Source organism: Diorhabda sublineata, chromosome 6 (genome assembly GCF_026230105.1).
Source record: "Diorhabda sublineata isolate icDioSubl1.1 chromosome 6, icDioSubl1.1, whole genome shotgun sequence".
NCBI lineage: Eukaryota > Metazoa > Arthropoda > Insecta > Coleoptera > Chrysomelidae > Diorhabda > Diorhabda sublineata.
In genome coordinates, this window is record NC_079479.1 from 8,355,484 (window position 1) to 8,383,363 (window position 27,880).

Sequence of the window (27,880 nt, forward strand, 5' to 3'; positions counted from 1 at the left end):
AGGCAAAATTAGTAGACCCCAACCTACGTGTGAAGATATTGTATATAATACTTAGAAACATAAATATATTTTTCTATACAGAAGTACAAAAATTCTGACTGAAAATTCCATCATATGGATTCTTTAATGTACTATTAGCAATATCAGGAAAATATTCGTATAACTGGTTTTATATCTGAACGCAGACAACTCTCCATTAGTTATCAAATATATGTTAATCCAATGACGACAGCATTTTTCATTTCATGGTTGGCGATAATTAGTCTGAATCGCTGGCAGGCTAAGGGGCATAAAGTAGTATAAACTAAAACGAACCTAGTGTAGTAATAACAATGTAAATTATGCGTAGTCATCGATAAAAATCCATCTTTTAGAACTGATATTAGATCACTCTAAAACTGAATTGGTTCTAATATAGAAATTAGTGTAGGTAATTATGAAATAACATTGATTCATATTCAGTTAAAAATATGAACATTTTTTATGTTTATTCCTGGTAAATGAATGGTTGAAATCATATATTCAAACTGTATTCTAATTTGTTTTTCATGTTGAATTTGTTTTTATGAACAATATACGTAGATAATTTGGCATTTATAAATAAATAAATACCTGCCTCTGTTCTGTCATTTTTCAAGATAACAAAAAGACTATAAAACTGGAAACATTTTTAAATTTAAGTAATGTAGTAAGAAGTTTAAACGATGGTTATGAAATGGTGGTTGTTTCTTACTGGCTTTTTAGTACTGTAAGTTTTTTCATATTCTTTTAAATTAATTATTTGGATTTGGACAAAAATATTTCTCTTGTACCTAAATAAAAAATTTCGAGTGCACTCAATGAGCGATTTAGTTTGTATAAAGTAATTTATGTATGGACCACAATTTTAATAATGGAAATATTGTAATTATGAAATTATAAAAATGCAATGCACTGCACAGCAAGTAATCTTATATCTCAGGTGCTCTAGGCATAAAATAATATATATTCAAATATATATATATATATATATATATATATATATATATATAGTTGTACTAGCTTTTACCCGCGGCATCGCTAGAATCGAATCTATTAAATAAATATCAGAAACAGCTGAAACTATAGTCAATTGAATTAGAGCAAAAAAAGGAACGGCCGTACCATCCGTTTCTTGAAGCAGTTCAGGCAATTTTCGACCAACTATAACTCGTTGCGGATTAAACTAGAAACCTGTATTTCTAGTAACCAAGCAAGATTGTATACACACGGTGTATTTCAAATTTCATTCAATTTGAACCAGAGTTTTTGAGCCTCTTTGGGCCGTACTATTGGATATCCATTATAACTTTAAGGGCTGTATTTCTATGTTAAAGAGGTATTGGTATGTTTTGATTGTATTCCATAGATTCATATTATTTGTATGTCTGTTTCATAAGATAAAACCTTGTTCTCAAATATCACTTAATATAGAAACTTATTTATCTTAATGAAAATAGAAGTTTTTCGTCTGAATTTAACATCCTCTACGTAATTCAATTGTCAACTGAAATTTAACAGGATATACCAGGAACGTCATATTCACAGTCATCCCTGAATTTATTTGAAATTAGATTGCATTAATGCCAACGCCGTATAAGAGTGTGCCATGCATAATGAACTGTTCTATGTTATTCCAATAGAACGGTGGTGACATGTCCAGTTATTCCGAAAAAACAGGCACCCATTTGCTTCGAAGTACCTCGTGCGCGATCATTTTTTGTTGGATCTGAGTCGCCTTGAAAGTCCCATACAGTCGATAGTTGATTTGTTTCGGGCTCATATGCATAAATCCATGATTCGTCGCCTGTCAGATCTTGACGTTGTTTGAAGCACCAGTTTACAAATAGCATCGATGGTTTCTAGTACATGAGCCGATTTTGGATGACTTTTTCGGAAAACCAGCGAAACATGGTGGCTCGAGATGGTGCTTCATCGACAAAAATAGAAGCGAGTAAATCGGCACACTGCTGTTGGCTTAATCCACATCGAAGGTCATACAAAATCATCGCAATCATAGCAATCTTGTATTGAGGTAAGGCGAGAACATGGGACTCTGGTGTGATCAGGATATTTGTATTGACAATGTTCATTTAATAATAATAGATGATGAGGGAATATGTATATGGAATCATTTCACGGATTGAATTAAGTATCCATGCCAGATTTTGTTAAAAGCCTTGCTAAAAATGAAGAAGAAATATTCTTTGTGATATCCCACTGACACCATGATTATTTGTTTTAGATTTGATACAGTCTAATGGTATTTCTCTTCAAACATTAAACTGCTATCTTTTATTGTTCTTTGGTACAAATATGGAGCTTAAAAAACGAATTTTTGAACAATGATTCTAATATCAATATCACAGACCTCAAGGTCCGGATATCCAAGATAAAAGTAGTCGAAGTACCAGAGATTCAAGATCGTATTTGAGAAAACATGTATTCACTATGTAGCATATCTCTTAAAATAGTGAGAGACGGATTTAGGGAAAGATATTCGGAGCTACAACTCCGGTGCCTAAAAAACATGAACAAGAGAGCTAGTAATTATGTGTAAGAGATTATTCGTCTATTATCAACTAACTTTTTATCGCCACTTCTATAAATGCGTATAGTTTCTTCATTTTTATCCCGTCTGCCGAAACAAGTAATGGATCCCAGTTATCTGCATACCCCTGAGGTTCTACAAAATAGTTTCTCATACTCATACATACATTGAACATACCAAAATATATGTTCAAGTGTTGCCGGTACAAGTTTATTACAAATTTTGCATGCCAAAGTGGTATTTATTTAGTAACGTTTTCAACATATTTATACATATATGTTTATTAAAAGCTGAAATAATCTACTGAATTTCGTTATAAAGTATTATTGATAGACTCCAGTAGAAAAAATTATTCATTTGAATTGACAAATGATTAAGGTGGTCTCCACTCCTTGTTGGTTCAAGGGTTCCAGATCTCTAAATCTGGCCTAGTACATATAGTACCCCCACGAGCTCTTTTTAATAATCCCATTTCCCGCTATCGAAGTAATTTTGAATTAACCAAAACCAAATATGATTCAGTGGAGTAATAATCCATTTTCTAGAAATGTCGCAGCTGGCTTGAAAAGAAAAGGTGGTCTCAGAAATAATGGTTCATTTCCTAAGAAATTCATTTTCGGTGTAGCAACATCAGCTTTCCAAACTGAAGGTGGGTGGGATGAAGATGGTAAAGGTCAGAGTATTTGGGATAATTTCACACATATTCGACCATCGAAAATATCGAACGGTGATACAGCCGACGTTGCGTGTGATTCATATCATAGGTTTAAAGAAGATGTACAAAACGTTAAAAAACTGGGTACTTCGATGTACCGTTTCTCAATTGCTTGGACAAGGTGAGTACATAATCAGAAAAGTACCAGTTAATTCAAGAGCTAGACAAGAGATTGTGATAACATTTCTCTGTACTCACATTTCTTTTTTCATCCAAGTTTTTTCTTTCCGAATTAAAAAAATCTTCGAAATGAAATTTTCTCAACTCAATTAAACTGAAACTATATCAAGAAAGTAGTAACCAATAAAATCTGATTGTGTTAATATCTCTTGAATTGATTCGGCAATAATATGACAAATCAACTGATGAATATACATCTAACTAAGGACACAAAATTTCTTTGTTATGTTATTTCATTCGTACCTTTTATTTAAAATTTCTCCATATACTCTAGTCAACAAGTTAAAAAAATGTGATGAATAGAGATAAAGGTTCAAATATTATAAGCAGTAGCTCATTCGATCCGGAATCGCCTCTAGAAACATGTTGAAGAATTTTGCTGCAAGTAAAAAATTGCAATTGTTATTAACCAAATAAGATAAAAAAAATACGAACAAATTCATGGTTGTGTTATGGAAGCTTCCATTTCAAGTGTTATAGCACAATTGGTAATGGAAATATTGAGAAAACGGTTCTAAGCAAACTTGTTATAAATATCCCATTCTTTTTCCGGTATGTGGATGCTTCCATTACTGCTGTACCAAAGAATGAAATTGAAAACATGAGTAAAAAATTCAATTCTTATTATGAAAAACTTCAATTCACAATCGAGGTTGAGCAAAATAATAGAATCAATTTTCTTGATGTCACATTATATAAAATTAACAATATCATAAGAACAGAATTGTATACGAAACCAACCAATATTAAACTTCAGTTTTTGTCATCCTATGTCACAAAAAAGATCAGTGATAATAAGTTTGGCTGATAGATCTATCCAACTATCACATCGTCAGCTCAGATGCTTAGCTATTCAAAAAGTAGAAACTGCATTGAAAGAAAATAAGTATCCGGAAAAAGTGATAAACAACATATTCAAGAAAAGGATAAACAGATACTAGAATTAATTTAAAAACAAAACTGAAACGAAGCATCAAAACATAAAACATTTTTCCTTACCATATGTACAAGGACTTTCCCAACAATTATCGAATTATTTCAATAAATATGATATTAGTATAAGTCATAGGGGACATAATACATTATCCAAATATTTCACTAAATTGAAATCTAAAACACCAAATAACAAAAGAATAGGGATACATTAGGGCAGACATCTCAATATTGAGAAAATAGACTAAGAGGTCATCAATATGATAAAAAAAATAGAACTGCATTAACGAACCATGAAATATTAAAAGAAAATTAATTCAATTATAAAGATTAAAAAATTTTTGAAACAGAATCTAAAACCTGAAAAAGAGAATTCTTAAAAATGGTTCACATTCATAAGAATGATAAAAAAGACCTAAATAATTGAAGTGAAATTTTTTGTAAATTCCAATAAAACTACAAATATTTTTGTTGATTACTGCTATATATTTGAGATGTTAGGACTAAGGATTAATTAATTTGAAATCCCATGTGTTTTTGATATAGTATTTGTTTTGATATAAAATTTTCTTGAAAATATTTCTAAAATAATCAAATAAAGGGGTGAGAGGAGTTTGAATACTTGAAACGGAATCTAATACATGGAACAGGGAATTTTTAGAAATGGTTCACATTCATAAGAACGAAAAAGCTATAAATGATAAAAAAGATCTAAATAATTTATGTAAAATTTATAGTTCTATTTTGTAAATTTCAATACAACTACAAATAATTTGATTGTTTGCTGTTACATATTTTTGAGATGTAAAAACTGAGGAAAAATACATTTTTTCTCCAACCATCAAAAAATATCATTTTTGTACTATTATCAGGTTCAAAAGCCATCAATTCCATTACCATACAAAAATTTGCTCGTTGCTTAGCAATACTTTTAATCCTAGGATTAAAAACGCTACTTTTAATCCTAGGTCTAAAAGTAGAACTAAACTACTACAAAAATTATCGACAATCGATATTTACCGATAATACCAGATATCCATGACTACCGACTTGATATCGCTATTATAATTAATAGGTGTTCAAATTTATTACCAAATCACTAACGATTTTTGAATAAAACTAACTTTATTTTAATTTTGACTTGGTTGGAGAAAAAATAGTACATATCATACGGATTAAAATGCCTATTTTTACTCGTAATTTTGCATTCACTCGGCTGCGCTGCGCTCCGCCTCGCAACTGCAAATATTGCTCGTAAAAAAATATGCACTTATAATCCTTATAATATAATATACTATTTTTATGTTAAAACAGATGTCTATTTTGGTATTCATGATGTAGGTGAAATCGAAATGGCTTGACGAAGTTTAAAATTTATAAGCCAATTATTCATACTTTTCATCCCATTATTCATACCAACGGAGATTAGGAAAAAATTGTTAGTTAATAATTTAATAACTCCTTGCAAAAGAGGGATTAAACTTTTTTTCTACGGGGGTAGATTCTCTCAAAATGATACTAGAGATTTTATAATGTTTGAAATGATTTTTGTTATAAAAAAAAATTATTTTCTCTGATGAAGTCACTTTAGCGGCGGCGCGCGCATATCGTAACAGCCGCACGGAGCCGTATTTTCAACGTCAAATTAAAAGTATAAATAGACTTCCTCAGTCCAGGAAGTATTAAAATTTCCTCCTCTTAAATGAGTTTGTCTCAAAATTGCTTATACATTAATATTTTACGAGTTATTAACGAAAAACTTATTTTCATCTTATTTTGTTAATAACAATTGCAATTTTTTATCTGCACCAAAATTCTTTGAAAACATCTTTCTGGAAATGATTCCGAATTGAATGAATCGCTTTTATTTTTAGGACCTTTATCTTTATTTTTCACGTTCTTGAACTTGTTAACTAGAGTAATACGTAGAAGCTAGTTACAATCAACAAGTCACATCTAGTATTGGAGATAATTCTTTTAAAAGCATATATAGAACGCATTTATGTTGCATTCAAATTATCTATTAAAGTTAGGATCAAGGACTGGGATGAATCTTCAACAACATTGAATAATTCTAATTAATTTTAGAATTCTACCAACTGGATACTCTGACAACATCAACCAAAAAGGTCTAGACTATTATAAAGAGTTGGTTAAAGTGATTCTTGAGTTTGGATTGATTCCCGTTGCCACCATATATCATTGGGATTTGCCTCAGCGTCTCGTGGATGACGGTAATGATTGGAGAACTGAAAAAATTATACCCATATTTTTAAATTATTCTAGAATCGTTATTCAAAATTTACCAGATGTAAAAATTTGGATAACTATAAATGAACCTAAGCAAATATGTCATTGGGGATATGGTACTGGATTTTTTCCTCCAATGATAAACGGTGATGGAACTATTGAATATCAATGTATGTATGTTATACTTAAAGCACATGCAGCAGTATACCGTATGTACAAAAAGGAGTTTCCACATTATACAGGTAAATAGTTTATAAGATACGAAAATAAATCCGAATCAAAGTTTATAATATAATGTAATTTTATTCTTTTCTCAACATCTATAGCACTTTGTTCACTTGTGGTTCTGTGCCAACTTATATCACTACATTAATTAAAATGAACAAAATAGTTTCTTCCAGATTTGATTATAGTTAAGGCTATGAAATAGCAAGACTGCGGATTCCATAAAAAAGTGCTTACATCAAGCGACAGCAACAGAAAACTGTTGACTTTTGCTATTGTAAACAAATCAATATACCCTGTACTCCATTCGGATCAATTTAAAAAACTGTAATTAATCCCAAAATGTCTGAATGCTATTGAAAATGGCCAAAACTTATTGAGAGGGATGTCTCAGTAAAGCTCCAATACACTTTAAATTAGTTACCAAACTTAGTTTGCTACAGAAAGTTAGGAATATGGAAAGTTGCGTTACCAATCTTATGGTAAACTTATGTCTTAAGAAGGTGGAGCTGTCCTTATAGGATCCTATTTACCATTGTACACATCTGTTCACTGAAAAAGCATGCATTTATATTTTGCCTGAGTTTCCACCTAATGTCACTGTCAATGACACATAATTCAGTAATTGATTTGAGTTCAATTGAAATGAAAGTGTACTTATTTCCTCCTAAAATTCAGAAGGCTCCCATGATTTCCAAATTGAAAAAAAAGTGGTCTATCAGAAGACTGGCAACTCATTTAGCCAGAGTGAAGAAGTGATGAGAACAAGACTTGCGCTGAAAGGAAAAAATTTCAAATAACGCACAAGATGTTGCATTGATTAATTTTTTTGAGAGAACATTCCTTTTAAAAATCCTTACAGGACCCTATTCTACGGCATGTAGAAAAATTAAGGTTTTTCGTATTTAGAAAACTGTGCTAGGAAAGTACTGTTTTCAAATGAGTGGGAGCAATTCAGAATTAAGTTTGCGCTCAATTGTATGTATTGTGATCTGAACTTTTTGGAACGATATATCTTCACAGATGAAAAAACTGGTAGTGGTCTGAAAATAGTTCCTCGGAGTAAACCTGCCCTTTGGAGACTGATGACAATGTTTGGAGAGCTTAAGGTCGTAAATATCATCTTCTGCTTTGGACGGACGGGTGCATTTTAATTTATGGTTTATACAGGAGATGGATATCTTTGATATTTGGGATCTGGTATCTTCAAAGCCAACATCATAATATGATAAATTATTTACTTCACAACAAAAATTACAACAGATATTTGCGGGGCTGCTAAAGGTTATACTCAAATTTTAATCACTAGAGTGGATTTTTCTGAAGCCGCCAAATTTGCTGGTTTGAAATAAAAAATTTGACGAGGGAATTATTTGCGTAATGAGTATCTTATATAGTTACTACCATAAGCAATCACTGTGATTAAACTCTAAGTGGCCTATAACAAAAATGACTTTAACTGAATATAACTGTGCTTTTTTAGATGTTATTTGAGAAACTATGCTTGAGACACAGTAAGCTGAAAAAAGATGTATATATGATGTTTATATTTTGAACATGTGCTATAAAATACTAAAATGAGATATGATTTTGCAAATAGGAAACGATCAACATGTCTCTATTGATTATAAGAAACGAAATTCTATTTTATTCATATTTTAAGATGAATTAGAAACACTGACCTTTACCAATAATCTAAGACAATTTTATTTATTTATATTATCTTTATTTTAGCAAAAATGACAATGGTAATAGATTGTCAGTGGTCGGAACCCTATTCACAAGATAAAGAAGATATAATTGCTGCAGACAGGGTACTTCAATTCGAGGTAAACATTTTTATTACAAAAATATTGGAAAAAACTGTAGTATTAGCGTATATTATGAAATAGTTCTGAGAGCGACCGAAGTGATTTCTAAGAGTCCATTTTCCAGTTCTTCAACCTGTTTGTTCATATTTTGTTGAATAGATGAAGTTCGAGTAATGGGTTGTTATTGTCAAAGTCTTTAATCTATCTCAGACATCAAACAAATTTTTAGCTTGGCTCAGTTCTGGCATTTTATTTTTAGAAATACTAGTTCCTTTTCTTTTTCTTTTTTTTAATAGAACAATGTCCCATCGTTCGTTCGTTTAGATTTTGATATTTATGATCGATATTGCTCTTCTTTAGAATTTTTGAAACGTCCCCCAAATCGTTAGAAGCTTCAGGTCCACAAAACATTTGAAGATGGGTATGGGTAGATGGGGAGACGGATACGATATTAATTTACCAATTATGTGGTCGTACGTGGTTGTTTGTTCAGTTTTGTACCTTTCATCCGAGCCCGATGTACTATTGCTTCTTTTTTACTAATTTCTTCACTTGAAATACACTTCGCTGGTTTCTACGGTTCACATCCCGATGGCTTCTGTTTCACGTGGGTTATATTTCGAAGTTCCTTCTACATAATCGTTCTCTACCGCCTATTTTTACATCATCTTCTTAGTTAGTCTTCTTTAATGTAATCTTTTTGTGCTGAGTTCCTCTAATGACCTCAAGGTTTATTTTGTTACATAATTTAGGCTCTTTTTATACTGCACTCACCTATCGATTGGTATTTGCAAAAAATCAGGTTATGTTGTGTCCCTACGCTCACCAATGTTAGTCCTCATTTATATAGGATTTGTTGTGATCTACTGGTCTATTGGTAATTATATAATCGATGATTGATTTGTTACGTTTCTAACAATTCTAAAATATATTTATATTATTCTTGATGTTTAGACCATGTTTATTCTTAGCCCATTGTATGTAGATGTATATTGTAGATGTAAATTGACATACTTATACCATATTTGTCCGGCTAGCTAAGTAAGTACATTTTAAATGGAGATCTACACCTAAAATTCAACAGCTAGTCATCGATAGTTATATATTCGTATGCCGTATAATTACTTCCGCAGTTTATTATGCAAAGGTCCCATATATTTCTTATCGCTGTAAACTTGTCCATGAATTTCCACTCAGTATACGTTGCTCTATCACTGAAACGCAAGTAATTTAAAAGAAACTCAAATCTGTTCTCTGGCATTGCGTAACAGAATATTGTTACATCAACTTCAAAACTCCGGTACTCCAAACGAAACCAAAAGTTACACTTCCCACTATTATTTATAGAATTTTGTGGCTTTGCCTTTTTGGCCTGGTAAATGAACACCAATGTCTCATGCAGGGGTTTTTGATTTCTTGGAAAATAAGAGTAGTGAAAACCAAAAAGGCATACACTCTTCTCCAAACCTGTTTCGTTTGTTGCATTCTCATTGTTTTCTGCACCTCTGTATAGGTGCTATGTTCACAGTTTCTTCATCATTTTCTATATCTATGGCCTCCTCATTGTTTGCTTCCTTCTCCTGTAGTTCTTTCCATCTCATTACGTCAAGTACTAAATTGTTGGCTGAAATATCGTCTTCATCGTTGCATTTATCTTCATCCATAGACTGTTTTTCCAGTATATTTTAATTCTCTTCGTTCTTACATTAATCATACCACAGTTGTTTGTCACTTTGTTTTTCTTCAAGCTGTTTCTTTTTGTCCAATATCCGAAACAAGGATGGACAACTTCTTTCAAACGTCTCCATATTTGAGTCATCACTAATTTTTTAAATTACAGTACGAGCCTACTACAATAGTTTATAAGTTTGAAAAGGGTAGCTCTAATTAATTCTGATACAAGACAATCTATATCACGTCTATTAGCAAAACAATGTAATAAGGCGGTTTTTAATTTTTGTACTCACCTCTACCATATAAGTACGCTATCAGCTTCTGACCATAGTAGACGTTAATTGGAAATATTTATATCGATTGAATTATTAAGAGCTAAGAAACTAGTTTATAACAACTGTTTTTACTTTCACTGAATAAAATAGTCCAGTCAATGTGAAACAAAAGTAAGATACAACAGCGAATGGTAAACAGTATCAGACCATAATGCAGTTTCTAAATGTAATACAAAACCAGCCAACATATCCATTAGTATAGTACCCTTTGATGCTTACCTTCGACAATATCAAATACAACCAGTAACAATCCAACAAAGCAAGTTTTCCCATTCTTCAGTATACAGCAAGCCAACCCTGAAACACCCAGCGAAGACGAGATTGTGAGAGATTCAAACAACAGACGTCAAAAGAAAAAGAACCTGATATTACACTCACAAACAGGCGCCAGTCACTTCCTGAGGAAACTATTACTGAAAGCCAAATGAATAATAATCCACCAAAACCACCACATGGCAAGCCGTTGTGGATGTTAATAACGACAAAAAGGTCGATTTACATCACGCTCTTTAGAGGGGTTGTAATTCAATATTCGTAATATATATGGAGTGACTGAATATAACAAAACACTAGAAAACCACCTAGCACAATGATGAAGGTATCTGCTGTTATTATTGAATCCAGCATCAAACATTATGCAATGGAACCTTATATCACAGATAAAATTGAGCGCCTGGAAACGCCAAACACACCTCATGGGATTCCAGACTAATCACACCTAAGGGCCGAGCGCTAATGTATATTTGCAACAAAATAACCTAAACTATCTATCAACGTAAACAAGATTCCAGATCTGGCAAACTTTGCTATAATAAAAGGAATAGGTGACATCCACAGTGCAATAGAGTCAAACTTCGATTTAACGTCAGACCAAAGCCCAATAATAATAATAATAACTATAAGTACACATGTAATATGGAGAACAACACTACCTAAGCTAACAATAAAAGAGACAAACTGGTATGCTTTTCAGAATCTAATAAATACAAACATTAGTCTAGATATCAGAATAAAATAGAATCAAAATATTGAGCGAGCTTTAGACTATCTAACAACAGTTATACAAAAAGCAAGATGGTAAGCAACACCATAACGACAAAAAAGTGTACAAGAAAACTATAACATTCCCCTTCACATAAGAGAACATGCAACAGAAAAAAGAAGAACGCGACGTATACGGCAATACACTAGAAATCCCTTGAACAAAACATACTACAACAGAATAAGTCACAGACTAAATAGAGCACTATATGAAGCAAAGAATGAATCTTCCAGGCCCATGTTTCGAATTTTTCGAAAGCTACAAAAAAACTTATGACATGGGCTCGAACAAACTTGAAAAAATCCACTGTTTTTGCAGAACACCTTTCAAATAGATTTCACAGTTCCAGATATTAATAACGATGAGAGTATAAAAAGTTTTTTTAGAACACCATGCCAATTATCTCTACCTTTGTTGACATTTATCCCGTCAGAAGTTCGATAACAAATAAAACTTCTAAATCCCAAGAAAACTTCTGGGTATGATATAATAACAAGGGAACTACTACAGAAGCTACCAAGAAAAGCAGTGGTGCTGTTAACAGTAATCTGTAATATTATACTACGCCTCCGATACTATCCAATACAATGGAAGTATGCCCAGGTTATTATGATTCAAAAGCCTGGCAAACCCGCAGCAGAAGCTAGTTCTTATCGCCTTATAAGCCTACTCCCAACAATTTCAAAAGTACTAGAAATACTCCTTCTACATAAAATCCAAACAGTTGTTCCTATAAACGAACTAATATCACAGCACTTCGCAAAACTGGCTCTCGATATCTTTTTCTATTACTTATGATTTCTCGTCTGAAATCCACTAGTTGTTTATCCTCGGAAGGGTAGATAGAAGTCGTTACTAGCGTTCTAAACGAACACCATCAGAACTATTACTTTTCAATGATAAAAGTATTTATTTCCAATTATACAACTTACTACTGTGAGAGATGAACTAGGAATTACGTTTAATGAAAATTAAAATTGAAACGTTTACATATACATCTTTCATCATAGATAACGAAGATATCAATTTTTGAAATTTGGTAGACTTATCCGGCTATTCAACATGCGGTGTATATAGAGTGTATCTAATAGAATAAACTAATTAACGGATATTCGGGTATTCATCACCTCAACGGGAAGTTGATTGGGGTTGGTGATAACAGAGAAAACCGTGTCTTCACGTACTAAAAAACATTTTATACATAGATTATAAATTAGGAGAATGAAATATATAACTTTGACTAAATTTTACTTTATAGATATGATTTACAAAAAAGACTTGATTGATTTATACTAAAGAAGAGCGATCTATCATTATCATTACCAATTATTTTTCAGTGCGGTGTTTATTTTCATCCGTTATGTACCGGTGATTGGCCAGAAGTTGTGAAAAAACGAATATATGATAGAAGTTTGGCTGTTGGCTTACCCGAATCCAGACTTCCTGCAATAACTGAAAGTGATAAACTTGCTATTATGGGCGCTTACGATTTTATTGGTTTGAATCATTATACTACAAATCTTGTTGAAGGTACTGATGGAGGACTCTCAAACGAAACCAGTTATGATAACGACATTGCAGCTGCTACCTCTTTCAGTCCAAGCTGGGTAGTTGAAGCTTTGGACTCGTTCGCAGTAAGTTAGTTTTGTCATCGAAAGATAGTATCACACTATTTTTGATTCAAATGTTTGAAAAGATTTTTTAAATTATTTAATACTATCAACCCACATCGGCTTTGTACGGACACGAACGAATTTTCAAATGGAAATTATTCGATAATATAATCGGTTGATCCGCGGTAAGCCAAATATGAGAGAGAGCAGCTAAGATAACTTATTTTACCATATAGGCACCTCACGTCATATCAATTGAGAAATATAGAACCTGTGGCGTGGCCTAGTCTGCGCCGACACACCATGTGCCCTTCCATTTGACAATACATAATACGGGCACACTTTCATTCACATTTTCCATCCCCGAACAACTACCTCAATAAAACAATAATCCTTGGCTTCCTTATAAACCTTTCACTGAGCCGAACTCCGTGGCATCACATGTCCGTCTGTAAACTTTGAGAATGTCGTGTCCTCTACTGAACTTGAACCTGAAGATGAGCTAATGACGAGATTTAACCTGCCCTTCCCTGTGTGGCATACCCTCAATGCTTGAGAACGAGAGCTCCTCAATGTAAAACGACAGCAGCCAAGTCTTAGACTCTGCTCATTTGAGTTGGTATGTCCAAACTCACCTGCTTCTTGCATTGCAAAAGGTCCTAGTAAACTGTAAGGCTACTCATTAGTAAACCTCCAAATAAATAGTGTACCCTGGACAAGCTGAGTAAGTGAGTCCACAGTCGTCCATACCCAGATATTTGATCTTAATTACGAGTTCGATGATTTTGTTGCACCCAACTTACAGCATCTCTATACTTTTGTCAATGTCATGCATTAAATTTTGAATGTTAACTAGCTTTTCTTTAATTTTTATTCCACATTTCTGCTCAAACCATTCGTTATTTTTAATATCTTTTGTACCAATGTCTTCCTGCGCTGCCTTCATAACACTTTTCTGAATATTTTCCCATTGCTCGTCAATAGAATCTTTTTCTCTGCTCTCTTGTAGTTGCTTTTCTATTTCTTTTCAGTATTTGTCCTCACTCGTTTTTAGTTTATACCCATTTTTCTCCGCTTGAAGTACCATATTTGAAATTTTGAGGTTATTCCCTCCAATAGTATCATCAATAAAAGAGGCGTATCGTTTTTATGAACGATAAAAAGTTAAAAAACACGACTCCAAATGTTTTTTGAGTTAACGTCTCACAACAACGTCACAACTCAAGAATAAGTGACACGAAATCAATAATTTATGACTCTCAAAGGAATTGATAACTGTTTGGATTTGTTTCTGAAACAAAGTGAATGATTTTCAGATAGTACCTAAAGGATTATATTACGTATTGACCTACGTCAACCAAGTATGTAACAAAGCGGACATTTTAATAACAGAACTTGGAATGGCCGAAGATGGTAGTTCGTTAGACGATCAGATCAGAATCGATTTCTATCAGGTAAGTGTCGTGACGAGTAATGTTGACTATTGAATAAATCTGTTGAAAAAGATGTTCATTTCAATTAAGTCAGAGAAGTTAGAAATGAAAGATTGTGGATTTTTGGAGTTGAGCCATGTCTTGATGATGCCGAAATTTTCTTCTTCTTCTTCCTTCTTCTTCTTCTTCTTCTTGTAGTAGGACGAGGTCCTGTCAGGTCTGTCATCTGCCCTCTTGTGACGCCGATGTCCAGCTATCGTACCAGCGTTTTGGGGGCCTACCGATTGGGCGTCTTGTGTCTGGTTTCTGTGTTTTGGCCCATTTGGCAATCCGTTCTGGAGCCATTCGTTCTACATGGTCTCTCCATTGGCGGCGTCTTGCTCTTACCCATCTAACGACATCTTGTACTCCCAGTTCTCTTAAGGTATCTGTGTTGGGTATTCTATCGTGGAGTGTGGTACCCTTTATTGTTCGTAATATCTTCATCTCTGCTGTTCTCATTTTTCTCTTTGTTTGTGTTGTGTCTGCCCTTGTTTCTGCGGCATAGGTTAGTATGGGTCTGATACAGGTCTTGTAGATTCGCGTCTTACTTTCTAAGCTCATATATTTATTTCTCCATATAATGTCCCGTAAATATCCCGATATTCTAGTTGCTTTCTTGATCTGCTTATCTACCTCGTCCGTTATGTTTCTGCTGCTCGTTGTTTCTACGCCCGAGTAGTTGAAATTCATTACTTGCTCTATAATGCGCTCATTTACTACCAACTTGCATCTTATTGGGTCTTTGGATATTACCATGCTTTGTGTTTTCTCGCATGAGATTTGCATGTTAAGTCTCTGTGCCGTCAGGTTAAATTTATCAAGGAGGCGTTGTAGATCGTCTTCATTTTCAGCTATAAGTATAGCGTCATCTGCGTAGCAAAGGATTCTCAGACGACGGTTATTCATTTCGAATCCTGCATTAACTTCGTTTACGCTCTCAATTATTTGGTCCATTATAACGTTGAAAAGGCATGGGCTGAGCCGACATTTTCTTCTCTTGAATACCAATAATCATTCATTGGCGTTTATCCTCAAGACTGGGGAACTGAAGAAAAATTTATACCATGATTAGGAGGATGCGCATAAAAATAGATTGTTTTAAGAGGGTTAGATGTATGGATTGGTGCTTATTGGTTTTCACTTATTAATGTAGTAAATTGTCCTAAAAACGCATATTCGTTCAATCACACGATTGGCTATGAAGACCCCGGTGCAAAACTCGCACTAATAAGAAACCTTAAAAATGACTAAAGACCTTTTCTTCATCATGATAAGACGATGTGTCACACAAGTCAGTCTATAATTGCGGGGTTTTGGCTACTAAAATTCTTCCTTTTATCAATCTTTTAATCATCATCTGCCTGTCTTACTTGCCATATTTAGAGAAATATCACTTCTGGTTTATTATTAGGGCAGATATGCAAATATATTATATTTTTAGAAAAGAAGACAATATTGTATCCTACAGTGTAGTCAACACATGTGGAATATATTCCATTATTTTCATTACTATACATTTTATTAATTAGATTGGTCCATCAGGTTTCTGATTCTTAGTTATCTTCTAATCCACCCGTCCAGTTTAAATTTTTCTAATTATGTCATAAATCGCGTGCTGTTCTTTGGAAAAGTTGATTAATCATATGCCAAACTCCTACTTAATAAAATTTGGCAATGCCTTTAATGTCTACTAACTATGTATGATAACTTTTTAATATGAATTTCTTTTCCAATTAACATAATGATAGTTAAAAGTAAGTTTCTTAATCGCAACGAAACGATTAAAGTCATGAAATTTTTGTTTTAGGACTATTTATGCAATATGTTGGAAGCAATGAAGGAGAATGTGAATGTTATCGGTGTTACATTTTGGAGTTTGATGGATAACTTCGAATGGAGATCTGGTTATTAGTAAGTAATTTCAGAGTCAATTTATATTGCTGTAGATCTTTCTGTGTTGCACAGTTATGATACGTTAATTAAAATTTAATTAGTATATACAGAAAATGTTTTGCTTAAAAAAATAGGCCAATAGACAGTTAGATTATTTCTATATACTCCCTGATTGTGAATAGATTGTTATATTGTTTATTCTCTCTTAACCTCTTTTTGTTCATTGTAATATTAAGGTAAACGGAAATATCAATTCAGATCCGATTTTTAAGAAAATAGTGAGGTTCAATTTATGTCAATGTCAATTTGTCAATGTTATATTTAATGTGAGAATACTATTCAAATAGATATTTCTACAATACTGTATCCTGATTAGGATTGCCTAATATTTACGTTCAGAAAATCCGGATTCTCAAATTCAAAAACAGTGGCGCAATGAGCGAAAAAAAATAAGTAATGGTGAATCTGTGAATTTTTTTAACCATTCTGTGAACTCGTTGAACCAGGTCATCTGATACGACAGATTTGCGTCCTTGAACTCCTTCATCATGCACATCTCTACGGTTATCTTTAAACTTTCGACACCATTTACGCACAACACCATCACTCATGAAGTTTTCTTCATACACACGATTCAATCTCCGATGGATTTCTGCAGCACTATGGCTGTCAGCCTGTAGAAAATGAATCGCAATTCACACTTGGCGGGAGTATCAATAATGGCGGGCTATAGCACAATGTTGACTGACGCCTGAATGTCAATAAATGCGGAGTGTGTAGTTCGAGAGCTTCGCAGTCGCCTACAGCGCAGTCAGCTTTCTTCTGGCCACGTAGCGTCTGCACGGAGCGATCGGAGGTAAGAAATAAAAGCAGCCCACGTATCAGTAGCTAAGATGAGATCGAAGAAGACTAAAATACTTGTTTTGACAGAAAGCCCAAATTGAACATTATGAAGTGATTAAGGTATTATCCGTTGCATTGCTGTTCAATTCAACACATCATGGAATAAAAATAGGAGATTTTTTTGCCTCGAAAGAAAACGATCCCAATTTTTTTTTCGGAAACTGTTATTTTCAAACTGGCAGAAGTGAAAGTAAATTTGTACGAGTTACTCTGATTGCAAATTTTCAACTAAAGGTTGAACGTTTACGTGACAAAACTATATTTATGATAAATCAATCATTTTCTCTCCAAAACTGGAATGAAATTTTAAAGTTTTTCTACCCAGCATACAAGCTTAATTATTTAAATCAGCCTTGACTGATCAGTTATGATCGAAGGGAGATTGTACAAAGATAGATTCTACAGTTGTAAGTTATAATTGAATACGAATGAAAATATGAATGAACCAATTTGAATATTCACTTGAAAGGATACTTATTGTATATAGGACACCAGTGTTTGACATAAATATTTTAATAACGTAAGTAATTATATACTGAATTGTATTTTTTTCAGTCCTCACTTTGGACTATATCACATGAATGCCACCGACGATCCTACACTTACAAGAATTCCCAAGAAATCTGTGGGTTTTGTCCAGGAATTAATAAGATGTCGAAAATTAAAATGTGACAAATCTCAAAGAAAATGGCCTCATCCACGACCACCAAGACTTCCACACAATCATAAGCCACACTTACGCTCTCCCCACTGAATGATCAAGTTGAAAACGGATGTTTATACATTAAGTAACTGTTTCATTTGATTTTGTATTTTTTTCCAAATAAACTCAACCTCAATTTTCATATAAATAGGATCACCTCCATTTACATAAATGTAAAGAGTAATTAGGTCCTAGATGTAATTGATTGGATCATAGAAAAAATTATGTATTTCAATGGATATACTTTAGTTATAAACAAGAACCAGAACTGCAATGAATATTAGAATCCTAATAATATATTAGTAGACAAAAAAAATAAACAAGTAGAAAATTGTGATTTTTCATCACTTAGTTTTAGTTTTCTTGAACCTTTCATTTATTTGGCCTTTATATATGTTTTGCGTGACAAATCTTATTTATTTTATGTCTCTTTCGCTTCGACTTATTTCAGTTTTTCTCGATATGTCTTGACATTGTCAATCTGTTTATTATATTATTATTATTGTATTATATTTTCTAAATACTGAGAACTATCTTAACAGCGTCACAATCATCAAACTTACTTGATATATAATATTGCCTTTGTATACAAAGTACGGGAAAATGTTTTAGTTTGTGATATTTAGTTTCTGTTTTGTTGCTTAATTAATTATAGTATCTGTTCATCCTTCTCTAGTATATATGTTACTTTTCATTTCTTCAGGATAATTATTTATATCAAGTATCAAGTACCTTGTTTACATAGAACAGATATCTCAGTATTCAGAAAATAAAATGAAAGTCATCAAATTGTCACTGTCAATATCATATTTTGACAAACACATAAACCTCGAAATTTTTATCTTTCTTCCAAAAATTATTTGAAAACTCTAATTCTAAAACAGAAGAGACCTAAAATCAAGAACATTTAGAAACATAAACATATCAAACAGTTTAAGAAATAAGAAATTCAAGAAATGTATGTAGTTAAGAATTGTTTTGTTGTATATTCGTATCAGGTGTCCATACAACAAAACTTTCCTTTCGAGTCGACCTTTCATCGCGATAGGTTCAGGTAATTGTCTTTTGTCTAATTATATGTACTGATATTCCATGCATCTAACAAAATTATCATCTTTATTATTACCTTAATGTCTCAGGTTAATGGACGACTTGAGTGCGAACAATCTTCAATCATCAAATCTTCACTATTAAAATGATTATATCAACGTTTGCTTATTAACTGTGTCCTCTCATTCAATTCAAGTTGAAAAAGTTAAGGATACTATTAAATGTGAGGAGTTCAGGCCTATCAATATGGTACCACCATATGAAAAACTCCTTGAAATATGTGTTAATGATCAAATAGTGAAATATATTGAAGATAATAAAATCTTTACTGACTATCAGACAGGTTTTAGGCATAAAAATTCGTGTGAAAGCGCTTTACAAACTGTGATGTTTAATTGGAAAGAGGCATTGGAAGAGGGTCATCTTGTCGGTGTAGTTTTCTTAGATTTTAAGCGTGCCTTTGAGACAATCTCCAGGCAGCTACTATTACACAAAATGGAAAAATATGGGTTTGGATCATCCATTCTCAAGTGGTTTCAAGATTACTTAACTGATCGGACTCAAGTAACTAAGTATAATAATATTTCAACAGCTGCTCAAACCACTTATGGTGTACCACAGGGAACGGTGTTGGGACCCACTCTATTTATTCTATATATAAATGACATTGTTAAGGCTATAAAAAAGTGTAGAATCCAGCTGTTTGCTGATGACACTATGATATATACTGTGGGTGATAATGTTGATGAAATAATACAAACACTAAATGAAGAACTCAGTAATTTATTTGAATAGTTGAATATCAACTCTCTCAGACTTAATATAAATAAAACTAAATTGATGATTCTGAAAAATAAAAATAAGGTATTGACTCTCAATGCAAACAGTGTAGTTAAAATAGACAATGAAATGGTTGAAAGGGTAGTACAATATAAATACCTAGGTTGTATAATAGACGAAAATTTATCGTTTTCTGAGCATTATAAATTTATAACAAATAAAACTTGAGTTGCTGGTCTAGGTTAACTATTTATAAAACTATCATTGCTCCACATTTTTATTTTTGTTCCACATTGTTATTTTTGATGAATAATACCCAGATAGATATTTTACAGAAAAAACAAAATAAGGCATTACGTATGATTTTGAACTGTGACAGATATGCTAGAATAACTGATATGCTAAAAACAACAAAACTTTCAAGTGTAAGGCAAATTATAACTTATAACACTATGATATTTATTTACAAGATGTTGAATGATTTAGTACCTAAACACCTACTACAAAACTGTAAATTTGTAAGAGATATACATAAATATGATACACGGTCACAAAATAATTTTTATATAAATAGGGTATCTACTAATTTCAGCCAGAATAGCTTATTTTACAAAGGCTTAAAGCAATACAATAAACTGCCTGAAAGCGTCAGGCATTCGGGTAGTCTGTCGCAGTTCAAGAATTTGTGCAAAACATTTATAAGAGAGAATATTGCTATATAAGTGGTAGCTATTTATCTGGAAGTACTGTATTTGATTTATTTATCTTCTTTCTGTGTGAATATGGAATTTTGTATATGTATATGTTCTAGCCTAGTGCTATTAATAAAGATTATTATTATTATTATTAATTCCGCACATTTTCGTTGCTGCCACAGCTTCTTCAAACTTTTGTTTCCAATAAGCAATTGAACTCTTCATAGAATTAGAAACTGGTTTTAACAAGTTACATTACTTTTGAGACATTTTCTATACATAAAATTAATATTGACCATTTGATATTTCATTTTATTTTTAGGTCAAAACATTTTTTATATTGAATATATTAAATGAATAAACTTGTCAAATTTAATGTTGGAAAGATTAATTCATTATATAATTCACTTGTTTGTTCAGGTATGATTGGTTTTCAGATCCGACATATAATTTGTATCAGAAATATTATCCAATTCATCTACTAGAAAAAGAATCAAGAATTTTTTGTTTGCTCAAATCTTTTGATGTTTTATCTGCACATAATGTTAAGTGCTTTTTAGAAGCACTTTCAGAGGAATGGAACATATTGCCATTATCCTTAATCCACATTAAAAAATAGATTGATCTTATTAGAAAGGAAAACAATTTGTCTTCACTCGTTGTATGACGAATAAACGAATGAAACTTTGAAAGTTTTAAAAAAATATTCCTCAAAGTGAACAGAGCAGATAACATCTCCTTTAGGAGGAGCCCAGTTAACTCTTCCTGTATCTTCGATTCACATGTTCTTGAAATCGATCTTTTCGAGAAATCTCTAAATAATATATTGAAAACCAGTCGACTTCACGAAAATTGATACATATCTTAAAAGTATTTTGGATTATTATGGTTTTTTGGACACTGCCTATCTAGAACACAATATCGGAGAGTCGCACTTGGTTCGGTCCCAAACAAACGTGAGATTAAGACATAAATAATTATTTTTATGGGGAGACAGAGAGAAAAAATTCTTTATTGTCAAAAAATTGTTACAGTTTGTGGACAAAAGTTTGTAAAAACTGAAAAACAATAATAAAAATAACTAAATAAAGATAAAGCCCATAGCAAAAATTAAACCAGTATGCCGCATGTCAGGAATTAAATATTATGATTAGAATAAAAGTCATTTACAGTGGGTTTACACAGAATGTGGGTATACCGATGTGATCAAGACTAATACGCCTTGTTTTATTTTACCATATATATGTTACCATAAGTTGACCATACTTTAGGTTAGTCTCTACGACTTAAGTGCTTGTTCCGTCTTTTACCAATTCCATGATTTATACTCGTGTTCATACGACAAGCCATAGTGATAGGGACATTGGCAAGTATTTGAATATTGAATTAATACAAGGACAATAGTAGGGTTTTTTTACGTTCCAATTTTTTAAAATGAATCAAACATTGATTTTTGATAGTTGACGAGTGGACAGTGTTCATATGGCCTCTTTCAAAAGCAAATAACAATGGAGAGGAGCAGTATTTGTTCCTTTTCCTCATTTTTTCAATTGTTCTCAGCATAAACAACAATTTTCATCACACATATACATTCGACATTATTTTTTCTACATATTTACCCAACAATAGAAAAAGTTTCTTCTATATCAGTATTAGAACTAATTCAGGTGACAGATTTTGACAAATTATATCAGAAACATGGCGAAAACTAATAATAAAGTGTTATGGAAGTGCCACTTTCTCCTTAAACCGTCCTCGTAACTGATTAAGTCCTTCTGTACTTGGTTAACCTATTAGGATATAATTGTGACAATCAGCAAACCCTATATAATTTACTTGCATAATTTGTTCGCTTACATCTTAATCTGCTCATTTGTGTATTTAAAAGTTATGATGTGGCATTTTCACAAAAATCTCTTCTTATAATCTTACACACACAAATAAATGACATCAGGTAACTCTATTGCATTTAGAGAAGAGTCGAACGTGACAAAGAACCTAAGAAATTATTCCGATAGTGCCATAGGTTGCAAATACCAAAGAAGAAAAAATTTTTTCATCTCTTTCCAAAGTATCCTTACATGTGTGAATTATCTGGGAACTTTGAATAAAATATATTGGGTAGAGTGAAAACTATGGACTAAAAGGTAAGGAAGAATATTTTATTCAAATATTTGATGTTAAATATAAAATGATTTGGTTTTTCTATAAATATATTCATCATATGTAACAGATAATCAGTATTTCCCATAATCCTTTGCTGTTGGGAAGTTTACAGTGATAAATTTAAAATCATGAATAAGAGCAACAATGATGATACAAGTTAATAGTCTTTTTAGAATTCGAAATATTCAGTCCCTATTTGTTATCTCAGAAAATATTGTGGGAAAATATTTATTGTTGTATGCTCGTTCTAAAAACAAATTCAACTTGATATTATACATGCAGAAATAGCAAACAGTGAATGAATCGATGAAAATTTACTTTGCAATGAACAAAACAATACCAACTTTAAGATAGGTAACAGGAAATAGAACAATTAGAAAGAAATAGGAAGCAATTATAGAAGCAAGAGAATTGTATCATTTGGAAAAATTTCGAAGGACAAGATAAAGTAATAAAAGAGGAAGAGGTAGAAAAGAGACACTAAAGCAACTGAAATAATATGGGTATATACAACGATGGAGATTGAAGAGAAAACCGAGAAAGATTGGCATGGATAGACCAAATAAAATAATTATGGATCTAATTGGTAGAAATTATCGTCATTTTAAGCGACTGTGTATCTTTTAGGTTGTCAAACTTTCTGTTAAATGAAGCCTGATTCTACAAAATATTACATTGCATTGAAGGTGTTCATATCTAAAGATATATTTTATTTGAGCCTGTAGTTTTAATAGGAACATCTGCTTGAAGGCAAACACCGAGTAGATATCAATGATTCAGGTACGTCACGTCTTGACAAATAAAGAGGATTTGATTCCTTTCAGTACAACAGATCTGAGATGACTATATACATATACATATTTTCTGCTCCTTCATCTGAACTATTCTATTGAATTCCTCACTTCATTTCTGTGAATTTATTGGAAGCATAAAATTTTTCTGGAGAGCTTTTTAATTTCCAGCAATTCGACAACGACTTAGCATCCAAAAGAATATAAATAATTTATTGAGACATACTGAGTTTGAAATAACAACACTTGCTTGCAAGATGGAAGTGGAACGCTTGCAGAGCTTAGGACGAATTATAAAGGCGTATATGATCACAAGAGAGTATACCATTACTGGGATAGTTCTGAAACATTGAAACAATATATTGTAGTATTTTATGCAACTGTTGAAATTGATAATAGATGCTCATATACCTTGTATTTTGCTTCTATATTCAATATAGTTATTTCCTGATTATATGCCGTTACACTTTCTCAACGTGTTCTTCTTCACTTACTACTATGGCATTGATAGATATCGCCAACAATGTTACAATAAGTACAGATGCTAGAGGGATTCCCAATCCTACGCTCTAAGGGCTTGTATCTGTGTATTTTTATCATTCGATCCATTTTATTGTCGATATTGACATTCCGAACGCATTGCAATTTCAAAGAGAGGTAGCAGAGTAATAGTATCCACCGACCGGTTCCAATGTTATTATGAGGATAGCAGCAGACGACGTCATTAGCCGGGAAAGATGAAAGTAGCAATTAATATATTAGATGCACCTCGTACATCAATTCAATTTTATTTTATACATTGCTATTCCTCAGCGATTTGAATGAAGTTATGATTATTAGGAGCATTTTCTAAACGATAATAACAAAACTTTGGTTAAAACGTTCATATATGAATAGAAGTCCAATTTTTTTACGACGAAATGAATAGTACTAGTGATACTAAAAAGAGACGGAATTATTTCTTGGCGTAGAAAAACCTTCGATCATTCTGGTGTTGATATTGTTATTTGGACGAAACTTGAATGAATGAAGACCTGTTTTTGGTAGCTTAGCAAGCTAAGAGCCAGAAAAATAGTGTGAGACAATGATTTCATTTTTGTAACTACTTGTATTCAACCATTATCTAGAGAAATGTGAAAAACAACAAAAATTCATGATTAGTTGATTGAAAACAACACTCCTTACCTTCTAAATAGGTCATATGACACTGGATATCAATCACAAAGTTACATAATTGCTCCCAAATTCCTTGAAAAAATTCGCAATTAATGGACTTGCAATAGGCGTCAGATTTAGAGTATTAATATTATTTCTTGGCAATTGCGAATTATTGAGTCTCACAGAATCAAATTATTAATGTATAAAAGTTTCTACAGAAGCTATTCAAATAGTTACTCACTGACCAACCATGATCTGAAATAATATCAAGAAATTTGGAAAATGTCACAATCCAATTGAATAGAAAATAGAACCAGAAACTGTTGATGTTACTAACGACGGTAGTGACAGTGCATCGGATGGAACTGTAAAATATATTGCTTCATTGTCTTACAACTTAGTCATGAAGATGAATATTCTTTATAATTTAACTAGAGATAAAGTTCTAGAATATCTCTAGTTATACTGTGAAATTGAAAAATATGTAGGTTTTAGAAAAATGGGGAAAAAGAGCAGAATAAATATTTAAACCTCTTCTTTTATTAAAATACTTCTATACTGGACCAATTTAGCAGCTTACAATATTTCAAACTTCCCTGTAGTTGGAATAAATGTTTTATTACCTGTTCTAATTTAAAATATTTTTGGAACAATTTACTCAAACCAACAAAAACCTTTTGGTTTTAATTGTCATTTTTGATAAACATTTTTTACGATACACAACTTATTTTAGTAAACATCATTATTTGTCATCATAATTAATGGTTTATAAATTTTGGATTATTGATTCTATATGATGATAAATTTTTCGGGAAATATGAACTCAACTCAAAACTATTTGTATAACACTATTTAGGGCATATGGTACAATAAAAAAGCTCATTGCTTGTGTTGATGCAATCAAGTAATTTGATACAAACACTGAACGAGGCGTAATTGATGCCACAGAATGATGCATTCTTCCAGAAAAATTGTACAATGAACACACAACTGTATATAGTGGGGGAAAAAGCGGGAGCAAGAAAAATAAACGTCGAAAAAAGGGCCACCCGATTAAAAAAGGTAATTGCAAAATCAAAACTGAAAATAATAGGGCTAGAAAAAAGGTATATAGGGAAGAACCTAAACTCAGAAGAGATAGCTGAAGGAAAAAAGTGAATTGGAATTATTCTATACTCAACATAAGGCAAGCCAGCTAAAAAAGTAACATCGAAAACGACAAAAATTATGAACTATCAATTGAAAATTTGTGTGATAACAACTTCTTGTGACACTCATATTACTACCGGCAAGGAAGCTACCATTATTGACTTTATAAATAAAGGATACAAGATTGTGGATGTCATCTGAAAACAAAATCACAAAATAACCACGAAAAATGTTCATGTTAGTATTCGCAATGATGGAAATATGAACCAAATATATGGAATTACTGAAATACTTAATATGAGGGTAACAATAGAGTCAAAATTAATACTGTAATGCACGAGATGCCAATCATTTGGACATACTCGGAGCTGCTACAGAGGAGAAAACAATTAACGACGCATATGATAGAACAATAAACGTGAAACAAAAATTTGTACCTTGCTGTGAAGAACATCCAGCACATTGAAGAAGATTCAACAAGATGTAAAAACTAAAAAAGCACAATCAAATTAAAAAAGCAGTAATAAGAATCCATCTAAGCAACCATAGAGGAGCGCTAAAATGTGTATTGGAATACAACTCAACCTTACAATAGTACTTAAAACCAGGTACTAGAAAAAGAACAAGTTTTTTCAAAATGGAAATCTTTGTTAAAAAAATTTAATTTTTCCTTATTTCTTATATCTCAAAAATAAGAAGCAGCTATCCATACAATAATTGGCAGGGTTATTAAAATGTACAAAATAAAGCTATAAAATTTACTTAAATTATTTAGGTCTTTTTTATCATTGATAGCTTTCTCGTTCCTATGAATGTGAACCATTTCTAAAAATTCTCTTTTTCGTGTATTAGATTCCGTTTCAACAATTTTTGAATCTTTATAATTGATTTGTGTTTTTTTGATATTTCATGGTTCGTTACGCAGGTCTATTTTTTTTATCGTATTGATGACCTCTTAGTCTATTTTCTAAATAATAAGATGTTTGCCCTATATAGACAGCGTCATAATCAGTATGAGGTACTTCATATAGTATAATATTACTTCTTTTGTTTTTGGGTGTTTTACATTTTATTTCAGTGAAATATTTGGATAATGTATTAAGTTTTTTATGACTTATACCGATGTATTTTGATGTTTTTTTTCTCAATTGATTATAGAATCTGTTCATCATTTCCTTGAATATGTTGTTTGTCATTTTTTCGGAATAATTATTTTCTTCCAAAGTAGTAATTATCAATTTTTTCATAAGTTTCATTAATATATTTAAAGTATGTTGTTGTGAGTGTTAGTTCCAAATTGAAAGTATAAAAATTCCTATCGAATATGTTTTTATTTCGTTAGATGTTGATTCTATATATACAAATGTTTCTATTAGCAATATGAAGGATATATCAATGGAAAAATAGTACAAAATTAAAGAATATACTAAATATTCCAAAAAATAATTTATACAAGCTATAGAACTAACACTTATACTAACATACATCAAATATGAAAATGAAATATATAAACAAATTGATGGTTGTGCTATGGTAGGTTCTATATCAAGTGTTATAGCACAATAATTATTTTAGCCTACTTTTAAACTAGGAGGACTATTTTAAAAAAACTCAATCACAACACTAGAAATCACTAAAAAAGTTGCTAGAGTGGAAACCAGACATGAAATGCTATACTCTATTTCGGGAATAAAATGAGGAATTTCGTGCATTCGGCTCAATTTTGGTGTCGGCCATAGGTGTAGGTCTTGAAATATTGTGTAGGGTTTA

The 27,880-nt window shown here is 32.0% G+C and overlaps 1 protein-coding gene across 2 annotated transcripts; it reads left to right on the forward strand.

Annotated features, from left to right (window-relative positions):
- Positions 1-341: 341 nt before the first annotated feature.
- LOC130445040 (lactase/phlorizin hydrolase-like) lies at positions 342-19,604 on the forward strand. 2 transcript variants are annotated; one of them, XM_056780522.1, is made up of 8 exons: positions 342-426; positions 3,115-3,405; positions 6,486-6,889; positions 8,607-8,701; positions 13,072-13,368; positions 14,664-14,801; positions 16,630-16,733; positions 18,174-19,604. In XM_056780522.1, exons 2-8 carry the CDS (start codon positions 3,377-3,379, stop codon positions 18,370-18,372), a joined length of 1,266 nt encoding a protein of 421 aa, XP_056636500.1. In that variant the 5' UTR covers positions 342-426; positions 3,115-3,376; the 3' UTR covers positions 18,373-19,604. The 2 variants fall into 2 exon arrangements, with proteins under 2 accessions (XP_056636500.1, XP_056636499.1); XM_056780521.1 differs by lacking the exon at positions 342-426 and adding an exon at positions 427-748.
- The last annotated feature ends 8,276 nt before the right edge of the window (positions 19,605-27,880 follow it).